At 37.4% G+C, this 20,063-nt stretch overlaps 1 protein-coding gene across 2 annotated transcripts in view; it reads left to right on the top strand.

Annotated features, from left to right (window-relative positions):
• LOC121856465 (ubiquitin thioesterase ZRANB1-like) overlaps positions 1-20,063 on the top strand; it is a 28,703-nt gene that overhangs the window by 4,992 nt on the left and 3,648 nt on the right. The window contains exons 2-10 of one of the 2 annotated variants that reach the window (XM_042352075.1): positions 736-2,250; positions 2,433-2,532; positions 3,033-3,232; positions 5,549-5,713; positions 11,904-12,009; positions 15,650-15,894; positions 16,044-16,172; positions 17,087-17,184; positions 17,853-18,028. In XM_042352075.1, the coding sequence (XP_042208009.1) occupies positions 999-2,250; positions 2,433-2,532; positions 3,033-3,232; positions 5,549-5,713; positions 11,904-12,009; positions 15,650-15,894; positions 16,044-16,172; positions 17,087-17,184; positions 17,853-18,005 (2,448 nt within the window). In that variant the 5' untranslated portion in view covers positions 736-998 and the 3' untranslated portion in view covers positions 18,006-18,028. The remainder of the gene's footprint in view (positions 1-735; positions 2,251-2,432; positions 2,533-3,032; positions 3,233-5,548; positions 5,714-11,903; positions 12,010-15,649; positions 15,895-16,043; positions 16,173-17,086; positions 17,185-17,852; positions 18,029-20,063) is intronic. The other variant, XM_042352074.1, reaches the window with a different exon arrangement.

The following is a 20,063-nucleotide window of genomic DNA, read 5'->3' on the forward strand; positions in this document are numbered from 1 at the left end:
GATTTAGAATGGGGGTGGAGGAGAAGGAAGAAGAGAAGGCATTGGGGTGGAAGAGAAGTCACCCCATGGCGCCATTTCACCCATAAAATTTTAGCTCTCTTGGTGTAATTCAAGATTATTTTCTTTAAATCAACACTGCACTGCATTATATATTGTCAATATGTAAAATATATTTCAAAATGACCAATAATTTGCTTGGAAACACAGAAAAAAAGCATTTAGTTGAAGAGAGTCTCAAGCAAGATGTTACCTCCAGTGAAAACAGAGAGACTAACTCCTGTTTGCTGTGTTAAGAGGCTGGATGCCGCGCATTAAACTAGTCACTTTACCTTCAATTATGTTCAATAATTGTTAAAATGACTAAAAAATTGAATATTAAACTTTTAAAATTATTGAATAGTATAAACTTCTTGATATTTACTAAAATAGTAAGGAATTTATGCCCTAGAACCGATTAATGTATTGGCGGACTGATACTAAAGCTGGTTGCCCGGTCAGTGCAAGCGAAAACATGTTGAGGTCGGTTCGTAAGAACTTCGTTAACCGAATTTTTTTTCGTTAACCAAATTGAAGATCCTTATGGAAGACAGTTCGTTAATCGAAATTACGTTAACCGAGGTGTTCGTTAAACGAGGGGTCACTGTATATATAAAACTTGCTACTGGTATATTTTTGCGACTTAAACATATGTAACTTTGTACAGTGTATTTAATATGCTATTGTATTGCATTTCAGATCTGACAACAAGAACCTAAGAAAGAATAGAATGGTGGTAAGATAGTGTGGTGGGCATGATCAAATGTGTGGTACAAGTGCCGGAATGGTTGTGTGGTGATCGGCATTCTGCCCCCATCTTGGGACCACCTTCCACCCATTGTGCTCACATAATTCCCCCTCACCAAGCACAGCCTTTCCAATTATTATCACACATGGCATAACCAATCTGACTTTATATACAAGCTCAACTTAGGTTGTGGTGTCGGAGGCTTTGTGACATCATGAGTGAAGGAGGCAATAAATGGCCATGTGGGAGATGCACTTACCTCAACTATGCCAGTGCTGTACGCTGTACTATGTGTACAGTTCCTCGCTCACCACACCTAATTGTGGAGGCTGGTGCAGAAATTTACCAGCTTGCACCCCCATCACCAAGACCACCAGAAGGTTCAACCCCTCAAGAAGGAGACAAATGGCTATGCCACCTGTGTACTTATCACAATTATCCACGAGCATTGAGATGTACTCAGTGCCGCACACCACGCCTTTCATTAGCTGACCAAATGGCCAACCTCTCATTGGCTAAGCCTGCAACTCCTTCACCAGTTAAAGCAACCCCCACCACAACTCCTACCTCCATTCCTGTTCTCATTACCACTGCCACTACAGCTACCACTACTACTTCTGCTGCCTTAGTCACTTCTGCAGCTAAAATTGTTACTCCTACACCCACTACAACCACAGTTCCAGCTACTAATCATAATGGTGGTCAAAGTCCTAATCGAGGTGTGGTAGCACAGAGTGGTGGTGGTGCTCAGGGAGCCGGGGCAGAACATCAAAGCCCAGGGGGAGGAACTCCACCTGGTGGAGCTGGGCGCTGTAGCCCACAGGGAGCAGGCATGACCCAACCTCAGACCCGCCATGAAACAGAACCCGCCATACCAAGTTACAAGTGGAGGTGCCGTGCATGTACTTATGAAAACTGGCCTCGGTCAACTAGATGTGTTATGTGTACCACTCCTAAAGGTCTTTGTTCCCCAGCAGCCCAATCACAGCCAGCCCGCCTTGCTACCCCTCCACCACCAGGCGATACTAAATACAACAACATAAGTGCAGATAAACCTAAAACTCCAGGTGAGCCAAGTGAAATACCAAACAAAGTTGAAATTATACGTGAACCAAGTGATACCCACCATACAGAGAACAATGCAAAAAACAGGGAAAACATAAATGAAATAAATAAAGCACGTAGTAGTGATCTTCCTCAAGAACAGCAGCTGATATCCCAAAGAAACTTAAATGAATCCAAGGAGAATCTCTCAAGTATCTCTTCCAGTGTTGGAGGCAACATTGCTTCTGGTGCAGTAAGCCACCGTGGTGGAGAGGGAGCTATGGCTCTCAACAACTACGAAACTGAACGATTGTTACGACAGCTTAGACGACGTTTACGGGAAGCAGATTGGGCTTGGTTAAATGCCTGTAATGGAGTTGTGGAAGGCAACTATGAACCAGTAGAAGCTTACCTGTCCGCTGGTTTGTCCTGATGCTCTTATTTGTTTATATATACCTGTACTGTATAAGTAGTGCATAGTTTGGGAAATAACACCTGCCTTTAAATATATGGTTAATTCATTTTTTTCATAGTTTTTTGTATTTATGTTAATTATTTTTTTTTTTTTTTTAATGATTATATTAATTTCCTGTTGTACTTTTAGGTGGTGATCCAATGAGGCAGCTCACTAGTGCAGATGTAAAGCTTTTGTCACGCTCCTCAGCTTTTGATGAAGGACATACTCTTGTGCATTTAGCCATCAGGTAAATTTTATTTAACTTTTGGTCCATGAATTCATTCTAATTGTTCATAAAATTGTCCTCTGGATTTTTCTGAAATGTTCAGGGATTAAATTCTGCTCCTGTACTGTGCTATCTAGAGAACTGTTTTGTAAGTTTTCTTAAATGTTTAGGATAAAATTAATTTTACCATGTGATGCACATCACCAATTAAACAGTCACCCTTATTTTTTAAAGGTTTTTCTGATATTTTCATAAAAAGAATTTTGGTACCTTTACAAATATTTTGCCCCATCATGTGAAAAATATCTCTCTCTCATCAGTATAAAAGAAGAGTTAGTGAAGTATGTGAACTTGTATAATATGCTAAAATTCAGACTACTGTATGCACTTGGCCTGTCTCATAATACAGTACAGTTCTATTTTTTTAAGGAAGAGAAAATATTTATAAGTGATCTTCAAAATAATTTAAAAATAAAAAAATAACATAGTATAAACACATTTCATGAAAAAAATCATCATAGGTTTGGCCGTGAAGATCTGCTAGCTACTATATTATCAAGAATGGATGGAGGTGGTACAGGAGTGAAACGTGTTCCACCTTACGTAGCACCTGACCTGGCAACTGATATTCGTCGTCACATGTCTGCCTCCATTCGACAAAGAAAAGGACCTTTTCCTTGTCATTTTCTCTCTGAGTCTGTAACGTTCTCCCTGCCAGCAGGTTAGTTTCATATATGATACAAGCAGTCCTCTTATAACAGGGCCTCATCCAGTGTATTTTCACTTAATGGACAGACATGAAAAAAAATTCATATAATAATTATGATAGCACACTGGACCCTCGCTTTATGCGCATTCTCTATATGCAAATTCGTGTTTATGTGGCTACCCTATTTCTACCCGCAATTCATTTTATGTGGAAAAGATTCCCTATTATGCATTCTGTAAAAGATATGGCGGCACACTACATTAGAGTATTTTAATGATTTTTCTACAACTTTTAGAGCATTAATGCTCCAGAAATGGTTGTGAAATGTGGCACTGTGTGTGTGTTTATTGCGTTGTATGTGACATCACGGGACGCGATTGGAGTGATGAGTCAGCCACTCCACACAATTTCACTTTCCACACAAACACCCATACTCTTCATAGGTCTTAGTTTATAGTTTTATTTTATATTATATTTATTTCTAACCCACATTAAACTATTGTAATACTTTTTCCACAACTTTTATTGCATTACTGTTGACTTTTAGTAGTTGTGGAACATATCCTAATTTTCCCCATAAGATTAAGTATTCACAATATACGGATTCTCATTATGGTGTGTTGTCACAGAACGCAACCATAGCATAAAGCAAGGGTCAGGTGTACTGTACTATTAAATTTAAAAATTATATAATTTTTTTTTTATCAAATTTAACAAAACCAATGAACATTACGCAACCATCTTTGTATACTGTACATTCTCTAAACCAATCAGCACTCGTCTGATCAGTGTGTGCCGCCCACCAAAACTCACATTGATTCTGTCTGTACACTCCTTTTTTGCAATCTCCTGCATGTGTTTGTAAAAAAAATTAGACCCATCATGTCTGGAAAACTGCCTGCAAGTGAAAGTGTTGGTAAAGCAGCCAAGATGACCAGGGAAGTCATTAGTACAGAAGTGAAAATGCAAATGATGTGAAGGGTTGAGGCAGACAAGCATCAGACAAACATGGCTTAAAACAATAGTCCAACAAAATGACTGTTGAGTGTCAATTAGATTTAGTGACATGTGTTATTTATTTTAACAACACCTTTACATTTATATTTACAACATTTTTGTTTTATATATAAAAAGCCAAAATATCATCTTCAGGGCCATTACTGTTACCCAAGAAAACCATTCTAATATTTATAAGGTAAAAAATAACACTCTGAAATGCAGCTCTAAAGGCACCATGTTATAATGATCACATGAACATATCCTGTCCAATACAGGAGGTCTGCCTGTACAGTAGCTAAAATGACTATCTGTGCAGGTGGGGGTCGATATGCTCCGAAATTTTACGTGTGACTAGTGACAGCCCTCATATACCAAAATTTATCGTCCATGGTCTCATATTGTTTCCCACAAAGTATGCGCAGATAGTTGTTTTAGCTACTGTACAGTACATGCACTTTTAGATGAGGATGAGGTGGTAGACTGAAAGAGCTCGTCTGTTCACCTGCATGTTGCTGCACATAACCTGCTTGCATTTTGTAGTTTTTACTTTTTCACAGTGTCACTTATATATCTCACTAATTTGAGATTTTTTTTTTTTTAAACGTGTGAATACCAACTTGTCACTTCCCTGTGATATATGATTTTTTTTTTTTGGGGGGACATTAAGCTACTGATAAATCAAGTTTTGGATTTCTTATACGTATGTGAAAGAAAAGGCAGAGCACCTGTAGATTTGCCCCCCTGCTTAGCTATATCTCCTCCAGATTATACACCCTAATGTTACCTTAGAGGGTTAGGTTAGGTTACTATTAGGATAGTTAGTCTTTGGGTGAAAAAAGTTGGGGGCTAATTGCAGGTGATCCAAAAAGACTTATTTAAATAATGTTGGAAGCAGTAATTACAATAAGATTTCTATAATTTGTCTCTGATAACCAAAGGGCTTTATGGCAAAATTGGGTTAAGGTGACCCGTTTATATATGCAAGGAAATTGGCATAGTACTAAATTGATGAGTCATAAATGAGAAAATGTTAACCACTAGGTAAGAACTGTTATTAGATTTATAGTGCTGCCTACTTTGTACTGGTGACACTGTACATGATTGTATATTATTAGAATCAGGGGGGGAGGAGTAGAATATTTATAGATAAACGATGTGCAACAGACAGAGGATAGAGGAAATATGTATTACAATATACTAGAGGAAACAGAGGTAAGGAGAGGAAGGGAGAGGTGAATCACAGGAAAAGAGCTATGGGATATAGGTGTCTATATGGTTGATATTATGTATAATAACCATTTACAACTTTGCATTACTATTTTTGTACAGAAATAGAAGATTTACCAGTAAGTGTTCAAGAACAGCTTTTTGAGGAGCTCCTAGATCGTGATGCTCAGAAACAACTGGAGGAGGATGCTCCTATTATTAACTGGTCTCTGGAGATCACTGATAGACTAGGATCAAGGTTGTATGCACTCTGGAACCGTACAGCAGGTAGGTGATTAGTTTAGGTATTTTACAGATACAGTGATCCCTCGGTTAACGAACGCCTCGGTTAACGAAATTTCGGTTAACGAATTACTTTCCATAAGAATCTTCAACTCGGTTAACGAACAAAAATTCGGTTAACGAAATTCTTACGAATTCCTCTCAACATGTTTTAGCTTGCTCACCAGCTGGAGTATTAGTCCGTCAATACAGTAATCAGTTCTAGGGCTTAAATTCGTTACCATTTGAGTAAATATCAAGAAGGTTGTACTATTCAATAATTTTAAAAGTTTTATTTTAAATTTTTTAGTCATTCTAACAATTATTTAACATAATTGAAGTACAGGGAACTAGTTTTTAGCATGCCAAACAGCCACTCAACACAAAGCTTAGGGTCAGTTTGTGTCTCTGTTCAGTGGAAGGAACATCTTGTTTGAGACTCTCTTGAACATAAACTATTTTTCTGTTTTTACAGTCAAATTATTGGTCATTTTGAAATATATTTTACATATTGATAATATATAGCACAGTGCAGTGTTGATTTAAAGAAAATATCCTTTATTTACAGCAATAAAACTTAAATTTTCAGTGTTGAAATTGAATCCAGCATGGCTCCAAAGAAATCGAGAAAAGTTATTTCAATCCAGGTAAAACAGGAAATAATAAAGAAACATGAACAGGGCATTAGAACAAATGTGCTTAGTAAAGACTATGGCATGTCGGCATCAACTGTGACGACAATTCTTGCACAGAAAGACAAGTTCAAGGAAGTGAAAGTGAGAGACAAATCTACCAGACTGTTTAAAGGTAGATCATTGATAGCAGAAACAGAGAGGTTACTTCTCATTTGGATTAGGGAAAAGCAAATGAAAGGTGATTCAGTTTCTACTGAATTTATTTGTGAAAGAGCCAGGGAAATTTACGAACATTTAAAGGAAGTTCAACCTGGTTCTTCTGGCACAGAGTTCGAAGATTTTCTGGCCAGCAAGGGCTGGTTTGAAAAATTTAAGAAAAGAAGTTACATTTTCAGTGTTGTTAGGCATGGTGACGCTGCCAGTGCAGATAAAGAAGGAGCAGCAAAATTTGTAGTGGACTTTAAAGAACTGGCGGAGGAAGAAAATTATCTTCCACAGCAAGTGTTCAATGTGGACGAAACTGGGCTGTTCTGGAAGAAAATGCCGAAAAGGACATTTATCACCAGAGATGAAGCCTCTTTACCTGGGCATAAACCCATGAAAGACCGTCTCACTCTATTGCTTGGTGCCAATGCTTCAGGGGATTTCCGACTGAAGCCTATGCTTGTCTACCACTCTGAGAACCCCAGGGTGTTCAAGCAGCAAAAAGTGGTAAGAGGACAGCTTGGAGTTTATTGGAAGTTCAACCGTAAGGCATGGGTAACAAGACAACTCTTTAATGAAGGGGCTGTCGAGGTGTTTTGCCCTTCTGTGAAGAGCTACCTAACCACCAATAAACCTCCTTTAAAGGCTCTTCTCCTTATGGATAATGCCCCTGGTCATGACCCTGAACTTGCCAGCACTTTGGAGGCTCAATTTGACTTTGTCAAAGTGTTGTTTTTGCCTCCCAACACTACATCAATCATGCAACCAATGGACCAGAATGTGATCAGCAACTTCAAGAAGCTGTACATGAAGAAAATGTTCAGGAGGTGTTATCAGGCAACTTCCACTGATCCTGAACGAACACTGGCACAGTTCTGGAAGACACAATTTAACATCCTGGAGGCTGTAAAATTTATTGTGTCCTCATGGCGAGAAGTCTCCATTTGATCCCTCAATTCTGCATGGAAAACTTTGTGGCCATCAGCAGTCCATGATTTTCAGGGGTTTGAGGAAGAAGCAGAGTTGGACAAGGAAATTGTGTACATTGGTCAGTCATTGGGCCTCGAAGTGGAGGAGGATGATGTGGAAGAGCTTGTGATGTCTCATGAGCAGGAACTTACTCCTGAAGACTTGCAGCAACTGGATGAGATGTTGGAGGCTGACAGTGGTGAGGAGGAAAGGGAAAGTGATGACCATATGTCTACTTCAGATTTGAAAGATGTTGTTCACTACTGGGAGAAGTTCAGGAAACTGGCTTCAAGGCACCCAGATGTGGAAACAACAGAACCTATTTTGTGTACCCGGTAATGTTAGGGCAGAGTGGTCTCCTTCTTCAAAAATCAGTTAATGATGAGGAGGAGAAATGCCCCACAAAGAAAAGTCGACAGTTTCTTCTCTAAGAGGCAGCGGGAGAAAGATGCTACCCCTCAGCCTTCCACTCAAGAAGGAGAGAGGATGTTCCTGCTGGAGAATCTGTCAGTCCAGAGGTTCCTGACATTTTCATGGAAGGTGACTCGCCTTCCAAGAAGCAGTAAAATGCTTCTCCTCCACCCCCACTTCCTTCTCTTCTCCCTTCTCCACCTCAAATTCACATCAGCATCATCATCCAGGAGCCTTCTACATGCACACCTCAAAGTAAGTGTACTTTATTGCATTTTTTTTTTTTTTTTTTTACTTTTTGTAATTTTCGGTGAGCTGGAACCAATTACCCAAAAACCCATTGAAACAATGGTTTCAGTTAACGAAATTTTCGGTTAACGAACGACCTTCTGGAACGAATTGTGTTCGTTAACCGAGGGACCACTGTACTTGATGCTTATACAGTACTGTAATAGGAAAAACCTATTTTTTATAGTGTAACTCATAACACTTTGTATCAAGAACCTCTTTATTTTATTTTTGTTATACAGTAGTACATCAGACTAATTGGGACAGTCTCTAGTCTGTAAAAAGTGAAATTGCAAAAAACACGAATCTTTGGGGAAGAGAGGAGAGGATCTGGTGTCTGGGAGGAAGGTGACAAGCGATATGTTTAGTCCATAGAGACTGAAATACAACTGACACAGTACACTCATAAATCATAACAGTCGCGGCCTACCTATGGCTGCCGAGCCGCCGTCGAACTTCTCGTACGGCAGCAGAGACAGAAAATAATATTGTCGGGTAATACACATCATGGAAATTCCCACGGGACATAACCCTGCATATCTGGTCTATTTCAAGAAATTCGGATCGAATTCTGATTGTCAACAACTGTTTTCACTGATAGGACACTTTTGTACTGTAAAGTGTTACAGCATATGTAAATACTGTACAGTACTGGTAACCACAGAATTTGCAGAAAAGTCATTTCAATGTGCCCATGTGCCATATGAATAAAGAAAAAAAACAGGAGATGAGTGTATTTGGGAGCAATTTTACCATAATTCCCATATTACAGTACAGTAATTAGGTTCATTTGGTGTGAAGTTGATATATCATTATCTTAAAATTATCAACTTTACTGAAAAAAGAATCTCACTCTACCCCTGATGAGTCATTACATCATATTAAATTCCTTGTTTACAAAGCACAAACAACTGATCGTTCTCACTCCTTCACCATGTTAATATCACTCTTCGTCTCTTGCTTACCACAGCATCTGTCTTCAGCACTTAGTAAATAATATGGAAGTGTTTTTATCAGCACTTATTAAAAAATATTGTAGTGTATTACTGTATGCATCTACATATTCCGATTTATTCATTAATCAGTTGTCTAAGTGCATAAGTAGCCAAATTGAGCCATAATGTATTACTCAGAGATAATAGATAATGTTGTTTGGAATGTCTCTTTATAGCAAATACTATACTGTATGTTATAATGACCCTATTGTTAGCCAAGTTGCTGGCAGCTCTCTCTCCAGGAATGCATCCTGAGTAAAAATCTTTCAATATAGCTAAACCTTTCAATTAGCTAATCATATGAGAATATAATCTTGAATCAATAAATAAATCTGGTGAATGGATCAATACCCTGCCCCCCCCCCCCTCCACACCCAGCCTGTTTACAAAGGTAGTGTCTTAGCACTCGTCAGGCCTATAGTACAGTATTCAGTGAGCAAGTGTTGCTCTTTTCATAAGCCTCTTTTTTTTCTTTTTTTCTTTTTTTTAGCAGTACTGTATCTTAAAATGGGTATTCTACATAATTTTACCTGTACGGCCAGTGACAATTATACGACGGGTTTAGAGACCTTAAAAAGCCATCATTAAGTTCATATACTGCAATTGTACAGTAGTAAGTTGCAATCGCCCAGCTGTCACTACAAGTAATTTTGGGAAGACATACATAATTGTTTTGTTTTGTTTTTTATTTTTATATAAACACAATCTTTCATACAGAATTTACAAGAAAAACTAAAAGGAGTGATTGTAATAAGGTAAAAAATTTGCCAGTAAAGAGAATAAAAACTTTTTACATCCCCGTGAGTTAGTATGGATTGTGGGAGCGGGAAGGGGTGAGGCATTGGTTTCTCAGCCTCCTGCCAAGCTGTGATCTGCATTTTTGTTATTTTTCAACTTGCAATTTCAGGTAGATATATATGGGGGGGGGGGGGCTCTGTTACATGCACACACAATCGTTCATACAGAATATGCAAAAAAAATTAAATAATTATCTTAAGGTCACAAACATAAAGGGACTGAAAATTTCTTACATCCCTGGGAATCATGGGAGGGGGGTGCAGAGTTGGTATCTCAGCCTGTGATCAAGCTGTGAGTTGCGCTACTGTTATTTTTCAACTACCACTATGTTCAGGTAGATACTGTATATGTTATTTTCTTCAATTTTTTTTTTTTACTCTGTTACATGCACACACAATTGTTCATGCAGAATGTGCAAATATATATTTTATTAAATTACCATAAGCTCAAAACATTAAAGGGATTAAAAATTCCTTACGTGTGGGAGCGAGCACAAAGAGTGAGGGAGCTGCGTTCCCTCACAGTTCCACTGTCTTATTTGTAGTGACAAGATTGCCAAATGGCAATGCAGTATTTTTTCTTTTCGTTTATTTATTATTATTATTATTTATATATATCCATCACAAATACTGATACAGTATATATTATTTTATGTATAGTACAAGAATAGCTTCTTCCATGTGAAAACCATCCTCTGGGCGCTGCGTGGAATACATGTGTTCCGTCATTTCAATATTGCGCCATCATACAGCATACCCAGACATTTTGCAAATTTTTAATTCCCGGACCTCAATTATTCGCGGATGACACCCTGGATGTACCCAAGAATGTCTAAGGATAGTTTTAAAGTTGCTGGCATTTTCGCAACCGGGACAGGGAGCCATTCGTTCTAGAGACAGTAATTTCTTTTACCTGTAGTGTGTGTGTGTAAACACACACACACAAAACAAATACAAATAAATAATAATGGGAAAATCCTCTCGCAAATAATCAGAAACAAGACAACAAAATGTATTAAAAATGTGAGAGTCTACCCTCTTTGCACATAAGTAAAAATATATCCCCCCTGGTCAGCAAGTGTTATTCGCAACCATTTTGAGAACCTAACCCCCGTAAATTTTAAGGGCATGCTGTATCTCGGAATATTTCAAGTTATTGCACATCTCTTTTTCATAGCAGTGACAATGCAGGAAAAGCATTTGGGGAGCCACCATCATAGTGGTAAATGGTGTTAATTTTTTTACATCGTAAAATTGATCGAGCATTTAAAGATCCATCGTATAGCAGTCACTGTCTGTATCTTAAAATACATACAGTGCAGTACTCTACATAATTTTACCTATTCCTTAAAACCCTCAAGAATCCCCATTAAAGACAATACGTACTCTACATAAAAAGTTCACGCAAATGAGTGTAGGTAGCAAGGTGCGGTGCACTTATATGATACTGTACATATGATGGCAGGCCTCAGACTGAGACATAAGTGGCATGCCGCACAACAGACATTCAATCAACTGCACCTATGAACACACAAACTGCCTAGATTGATGCTGGATTTTCCGGACTTTTTTTTTTTTTTTCTGGTGAATAGATGGACTGTCCAGAGCACCTCAGAGTTAAAAAAAAGCAAATTCCAGTGTATAGAGGTTCTACTGAGCAGTACTTCTGTAATGTGTGCTATGGATATTTGGGAGGTCTTATTTATGCAAAAATATGAATGTATATAAGAGAAGGTGATTTCTGTCCATACAGTACTTTCAAAACAAATACAAGGTAGAGGTAAATCTTAATGCTCTCATGTGAATTTGTTCCCCCAAAAATAATAATGATAATAGCAAAAGCTTTGAAGTATTACCCATGTAAATTCTGCTTTTTCCTAATTATATATCTTTTCAGGTGACTGCCTCCTTGACTCCATACTTCAATCCACCTGGGGTGTATTTGACCGGGAAAATGTTCTCAGACGAGCATTATCAGACAGTCTGTCGGAAGCTTCTCATCTGTAAGTACTGTATAAGGGTAATGCCACTGCCCACCTCTTTTCTTTAACATAGAGCTAAAGATGTAATTTTTTTTATAAAATCCATAATTATTAGGTTCATATCTTATGTGATTATTATAACGATGCCATTGACAATGAGACCTAAAGTTTCTACAATAATCCTCGAAAGTCCGGACATTTTCCGTTCAAGAAACGTTTGTCCAAACTCTTAAATATTTGGCGTTTGAAATTGCCGCCAGCCAGCAATCCCTTGGCCTCTTTCCTCCTCTCAGATCTGAGAGTGAGCAGTTTATTCCCCCACTCTTAGAATGGACATACCCAGAATGCTGCACACATTCAGACACAAAAAAATGGTTAGATTTGGGTAAATTAATTCAAACAATGGTGATGGTAATCATACCAGCAAGGTACCAGAAGATGCTCACACACACACACACTTGGCCACGTCCATTATTTTGAAGTAAAATTACAAATTTTTATTTTTCTAATATTTAATATTTTATATTATTAATGATGAAACACACACCATATGAGGCTAATCATGTGAGAATATAATAAATAAATAAAAACAAACTGGTGAACAAGGCAACAGCCCCCCTCCCATCACCAGCACATTTACACATGAAGTGTTATCTCTTCTTGATACTGGAGCCAATAAAATTAGCTTTAATTAAGTTAGAAACACCACTTTTTCCCAAAATAATCCTGAATGATTTATCTAAAAGTTTGGTTAAGTAAATGTAGTTTAAAAAACAAAATACTGTATCTATATGATACGGATGTGTAAGGGGGTGGGGGTTGAAACTGCCACTTCAACCCTCCTACCCACCACTGTACTCCCTCCCTCCATCACACACCCCACCACACCCTGCCTCTACCACTCTCTCTACCTCCTATACCCTCCCTAATTGTCTAAGTAAATAAGAACAAGAGATAAGAGAAATCATATAAAGAAAAAAAAAAAAGGAAGCAAGAAATAGAGTAAGAAAAGGCAAAAAAGAGAAAATAGAGATAAGAACAAAACATTATTTGTGAGAAAAAAGTAAATTTATCCTCATTCTCTTATGTTAGTGACCTCACTTGATACAATATCAGGTCACCCATTGTATATAAACTCTTCTCTCACTTGTGGTGAAGGTGGGGTTAGGGATTAGTGGTCTCATGTTACTGACCTGATGCATTGCCAGGTCACCCATTGTTGGAGTGAAGAATTAGTGGGTCTCATGACCTGAAGAAAGTAATATACAGCTCATTAAAAAAATAATAATTATAAAATTAATTTCCTTATTTATTAATAAAATTTATACTGTAGTCTTTAATGGGGATACTGTACTTTGGTATAATCAAATTTGATATGGGCCTAACGAGAATTAATAGGTAGGAGATGCACTTGATGTGTAAACCTGATGGAGGGGGGTTCTGGCCTTGCCTCGTACGCCAGTTTATTTTTATTTATTCATTATTATATTCTCGTATGATCAGCCTCTTATGGTGTATTTTTTATCATAAATAATATAACATGCAGTATTAAATAATAGAACAAAAATTATATATAATTTGTAATTTGACTTTAAAATAAAGGGTCATAGGAAGGCTTAAGGCCCGTCCACACGATCGAGCAGTGCCCGGCGGGCTCGCGCTAAATGCTTGTTATCGGGCAAAATTGGCGGACAAACCAGTGGAGTGCCCGCGCCCGTCGTTGAGCGAAATCATGGTCCGCCTGCCTGCTGGTTTGCTGCCGGATATGGAGCGACGACTCTGCCAGACAAACAAAGTTGACCCTGGGACCCTGGCTGTCAGTTTCTCAGTCTCGCCACAACAGTCACCACTGTACCATGTCTAGCCCTCCGTACACCAAAGAACAAATTAACTTATTTATGAAGTTCTTTATCTGGGGAAACTAGGCAGGCTTTCCTCATCAACGATGATTATATAAGAGTAATCTATTGATTAAGGGTGTTGGATAATTATAACTATCGTTATGTCCTTAGTGGCAAACACACAATGATAATTGTGTGCTGTTAAACCTGGTACTGTGGTAATTTTTTTTTTTTTTACGTATATGCATGTAGGTATATAATTTTTGATTGACATGTCTTATTTTGTGGAGAGGGTTTTAAAATCTTTAATTGCAGACTACATACGTTGGGGTGTATGTAATTATTATGTGAAATAAAGTTTGTCTTTATACAAGTTGTGTCAATCATCAATATCTTATTTGCAAACAACCTAGTGTCCCAAACAGGTCCATCATGTATCACATGTGTATGGCAGGGTTACCCCCTTCACAAATACTAATATGTTTTAATTTCATTTTCATTATTAATAATCTATAAAACCGGAAAACCGACATTCCTATAATATTGTCATTAATATTCAACATTACACAAGCCTGCAATACAAGACACGTGTTATTTTTGCAACCTCACGTGACTGTCAAAAACAGCTGATCACTACGCCACCGCTGACCTCGGGGGTCGGGGTCCTCAAGTCGGTGAGGTATGAACAGAGATACTGACAGAACGTATGCTAGCACTATGTAAAACCTGAGTTAAGTACTGCAAATGTGATACGTATATGTTCCCCGCTCGGTCCAGATGTCCAGTGAATAACCAAATAAGCTTATGCAATGTATGTTATTGGCGTGACAATAAACGGGAGATTGTTTATGTATTATGTAATGAGGACATTCGTGTGTGTTCTTCGTTCCTGCCGCTCTCCTCACTCTAGTCCCATAGCTTCCTGTCTGTGCATATCATAATTCTAACATTATTCAATGAATTTTTATGTACTACAAATCTCACCTGCAAGTAATCTTCCTTGAGTACTTCATACATGGCTTGACAAGTTGCAGGTATTATGCGAGACAAACTTTGTTTTGATATCCTCGTTCTATACTGAAGTGACGTGTAGGAGCACCCAGTTGAAAGATATATGAGCGTTGCCTCTAGACGAGCCTCTTCAGATATACTCTCCCTCATATTGGTATCCTGTTTTTTTTATATGGTTCCACTTTCGCTAGAAGTTTGTAAAAGGTGTTGGGGTCCATTCTCATGCAATTGGTGAAGTCTTGCTCATGTCCATCTTGCAGTTCACGTAAAATCGTGGCATGACTTCCCAATACTTTTCTTCGACCTAACTACTCTTTGCACCATTCCCTTTTCTGCATTTTGGTTCTTCTTTTTGCACATTAGCAGCAATTATTATAGTACACAATGCTATGCTCTTTGCTTTAACTGTCCGGTGATTATTCCTGCGAGACACACTGGTTATCGTACCGCACCCGCCACTGCCGACCACCTACTAGCTACCGGCGCCCAACTGTGACTGCCGTCAACCACCCCCGTGTGTACAACAACACAGGCTTTGCCCGGTAAACGGGCAAAGCCTGCCGGGCACTGCTCGATCGTGTGCACAGGGCTTAATGAGTGGCTGCTTAGTGCACAGTGCCCCCAAATTAAATAAATTAAAAAAAATCCAAACTTTTGAGGGTTTATGTAATTCTAACTTCCTCCATGGGTTAATTTTTTTTCTTATTTTTCTGTGTATTCTTGTCTAATCTTTTGATACTTCCCTCTGGCTTGAAAAGTAAAATGAGAAGTTATATACTGTATACTGTATTTTGTAATGCCTTTTACAGGTTTTACCCACGTTGGAAAGAATATGAACGTTGGCAGGCCCGCCTGTTAGACTACTATGTTCCTGAAGGTCAAGTTCTAGAGGAGTGGGCAGAATTAATCTGCTTGGCTTCACAACCTGGGGCTGCACTAGAGCAGCTACATATTTTTGTTTTAGCTCACATTCTTCGTAGACCAATCATTGTATATGGTGTCAAATGTGTCAAGAGTTTTCGAGGGGAAGATTTAGGCTTTGCTAGATTTGAAGGTAAGCTCATACGAGCATTATAGTGATATAATTTTGGAACTGTGCTATTGATATTCTTGTAAACATTAAAATGGCCATAAAATAATGATGGTGATAATGAATGTAATAATTTTAAGATATACAGATATACAATGCAAGTTTTTTTCCAGGTGTATATCTACCCCTTCTTTGGGAACCATCATTTTGTTGGAAGTCACCTATTGCTCTTGGCTACACCCGAGGTCACTTCTCAGCTCTTGTACCCATGGAACCTGACTCCCCAGATAATCTGGGTGCGGGTAAGTCTACTACAATCAAGAGAGGCTATAACACTGCTTTACACTGTATAGAATTTGCATTCAGTAATGACTGCTTTATTTTATATTTGTATTCAGTAATACAGTTCATGTATTTAAGCTAGAATAGTCTGCATAGAACCTCATCTTGTGTTTATCTGTTTTGTTGCTCTACTCTACTTCTTGGTACCTCATGTGGAGTGTGTATCAGCTCTGACACATTCCCTCCATACAACATAACCTCTACATTTTCAAAGATATATATCCATTTAGAAAGTACTCTAATAATCACACTCAATTCTTATTCTTTCATTCCACTTTCAGTCGCCCTTGATATTTTTTTCCAAAACAGTTATGTTCAGTTTTCACTACTTGTATATTGTCATGAGGAATTTTGTAGCACTCTCAGCCTCATGAGCCAGAAATAGTGAAATTATTTTTATTCCCAGTGGCAGAATAAATAAAGACACATTTTATAATTTACATCCAGTCCTCGCTTTATATATATATATATATATATATATATATATATATATATATATATATATATATATATATATATATATATATATATATATATATATATATATATATATAATTTTTTTTTTTTACAATTCCATATTCTGGGGTTTTCATACGCAAAATTGCGTATGCAATGCAACTCTCTCTTTCTCTCTTACACGTAGTCTGTCTCCTTTTCTCTCCTCAGTTAAAATAAGAATTTAATGCACTGTATTTTGCAACATTAACCTGTATATCCCTTTCTGTATTTCAAATTTATGTTATATTTATCCTGTTTAATGTGCAATAGCTTCATAGTCACATCCACTTTTTCATTGGTATTGCCAAAAACATCATCGTTATCAACCAGAGATACTGAATGTCAATTATGTCTATGAATTATCCATCTCCTTCAGGTGCAATTTTAGATGCTGGAGAGTCACAAGTTGTTTTTCTCCCATTGATGACTCATGATGCCAAACTTCTGCCAGTGCACTTTCTCACACAAGCTGAAGTAAGTTTTATTATTTAATTAAGGCTTCTGTAGAGTAGAGCATGTGAGTATGTTTTAGAAGTGCTGTACAGTACTACCTGTAACAGCAGATTGAGTGACCCTAGGTTAAAGCTATAATTGACCTATGATGTAGTATATGTACAGTATTATGTTGCCACTTTATTGACCTATGATGTATATATATTATGTTGCCACTTTATTGACCTATGATGTATATGTATTATGTTGCCACTTTGATGTGACATACATTTTGTGAAAATGGTCATAGCAACAAGTACATTAACAAATTATCTAGAAGTATGAGATAGGGATGATGACGGTAGTAATAAAAAGCTAAAGAAAATATATGGCAAAGAAATTTTGGAGTCAAAATGTCATAATTTTTGGGTTGGTATCAAGCTCTACTATACAGTATAGGAAGAGCTGTTTTCAGTAAGGGTAAACCTTTCTCAGTCTTATGATTTTTTTTCTATAAAAGTACATGTATAGTTACAAGAGTGAATAGAATGAAAACTTTGAAAATCAGTGGGACATACACTAATATAAAGGACGTGTTTGACAAATGAAAAGGTAAATTCCATATGTAGAATGGTCTTTTGGAAAATGCTTTGTCATAAAAGTTATGAGTTTTTGTTGTTTTTTGTTTTAACTTTGTAATTGGTCTTCAGGTTGGTTGTGAGGAAACATTGCTCAGACAATGGCTGGAGGTGTGTGTTAGTGAGGGAGCAGTATTAGTGGCCCAGCAGCACCTCACTAAAAAGCCATTAGCAGTAGCTCAGATGACAGAAGAGTGGCTCAACCATTACAGAAGGCTTGCGTAAGTCTGTCTCAGGCAACTTCTACAGTAAGTTCCACTGAAAAATATGTTTTTGGTGCTTGTTTTCCACAATTTTGACAGTAATAAATTCATTGACACTTGAAATTTTATTTTATTTCTATAATTACAAAGTAAAATGCTAAATAATTCTTTAAACAATAAAAATTGTAGATGAGCACCAGGAATGTGTTTAAGTGGGATGTTATTTGTGCACTTGTACGTTTAAAGTAAAAATCCTTTTGAAACACATTAGTAAGTACCAGGAGTTATAGATTTCTTTGTGAACTCACATGAACTCTTAATAATTCATAATACAGTATAAGTACTTCACAGAAAGTAGGGTAATTTTAAGTGAAAACAAATTTATGATAAGTCTTTGCAAACTCACAGGAGTTCATAATAATCGAAGCAGACAAAATGTTACAAATATAAAAAATACTGAACAAATAATTGCTTCCTTATTTTTAATCAACAAATCATTCAGTCAGTGCTTTATGCTACTTTGAATATATTGGTGCATGTAAGAGCAGTAAGGTTTAAATTTATCATAAACACTTTCTTCTTAAAGTCAGTTCAGTTTGCACGAGTTATATCTTCAATTTCATTCATTAAAATCTAATAGTAACCGCTTCCATAACTCACATAATGTATACCAAATCCAACAGATCAGATATTATAGATTGCCCTTGTTCTTACTAGGGGTTGTGTTCCTAGAAAAGGCAGGTGTAAGTGAAATATGTATATAATATTGTATATACTTGTGTATAAGCCTATCTCATGTATATAATCCGACCCCTGATTTTTTCATATACCCCGTGTACAACCCAACCCTATCTTTGAGAAATACTAGGTTTATTCCTAGACATATTTTGTAACAAGACACCAGATTCTCACCAACGCGTCTTGACCTTGATCACCCCCACAACAGCTGACGCTATGAACAGATTTACCAATTCTGAAACTGAATTCCCGCCAGAGTTATCAACTCTTATTTGTAAATTTTGTTAGATTCACCCCTAAAAGTAGCTTTAACTGTACACTGTAACATCAAAACATTAATTATAGGCATATAAACAGTAATAACAAAATTATACTAGTTGGTGTACACACTGTGTCACAGTCTCGGGAACACTGGCCTCCAGGCTTCGGTGCTCACCATAGCAACACAGACCAGCTGGGATGCTGCCTCTGCCTACCCCTAGCAACGGTGCTCCCACACCACTCCCCTTTAGCATCCTAACTCTCACACTCAAAGAAATGTTTATTCCCTTTATGTTTTTGATTTTATGATGACTTTGTGTATGTACATTCTGTATGTAGGATTGTGTGTTCATGAAACTAAATAAAAAAAGTTACATATATCTACCTGAATTTACAAGTTTGAAATTAACCATAAAATAGCTCACAGCCTGGCCTTGTAGCATGAGGGCTAGGGGAATGTGGCTACAGCGACGAGCCTAACTTTGCAACGATGCCATCAGCAATATTAACAGATGCAAACAAAAATTACCTGTAAATCTTCATTTGTATCAGGTATTTGTAGATTTAAAGTGGTATATGTAGTGATTGAGGTTCTGCTCTTTGTGTAGCACCATAAAAAAATAAACTAGGGGTACGATAAGCAACCCCAGGATAAAGGAGCTTTCAGTGGTCCCTCGGTTAACGAACACAATTCGTTCCAGAAGGTCGTTCGTTAACCTAATCCATTGTTTCAATGGGATATTGGGTAATTGGTTCCAGCTCACCGAAAAGTACATACAAAGTAAAAAAAAAAATGCAGTAAAGTACACTTACTTTGAGGTGTGTATCTAGAAGGCTTCTGGTTGATGATGATGGGAATTAGAAGTGGGGGTGGAGGAGAAGGGAGAAGAGAAGGAAGTGGGGATGGAGGAGAAATCACCTTTCAGGGAAACATACTTGATGCAGTCATTTCACCAATAAAATTTTAAGTTCACTAGGTGTAATTCAAGATTATTTTCTTTAAATCAACACTGCACTGCGCTATATATTATCAATATGATAACTAAAGTTCAGAATGACCGATAATTTCAATGAAAAATGC

Source organism: Homarus americanus, unplaced genomic scaffold (assembly GCF_018991925.1).
Source record: "Homarus americanus isolate GMGI-L3 unplaced genomic scaffold, GMGI_Hamer_2.0 scaffold1024, whole genome shotgun sequence".
In the NCBI taxonomy this organism is placed as follows: Eukaryota; Metazoa; Arthropoda; class Malacostraca; order Decapoda; family Nephropidae; genus Homarus; species Homarus americanus.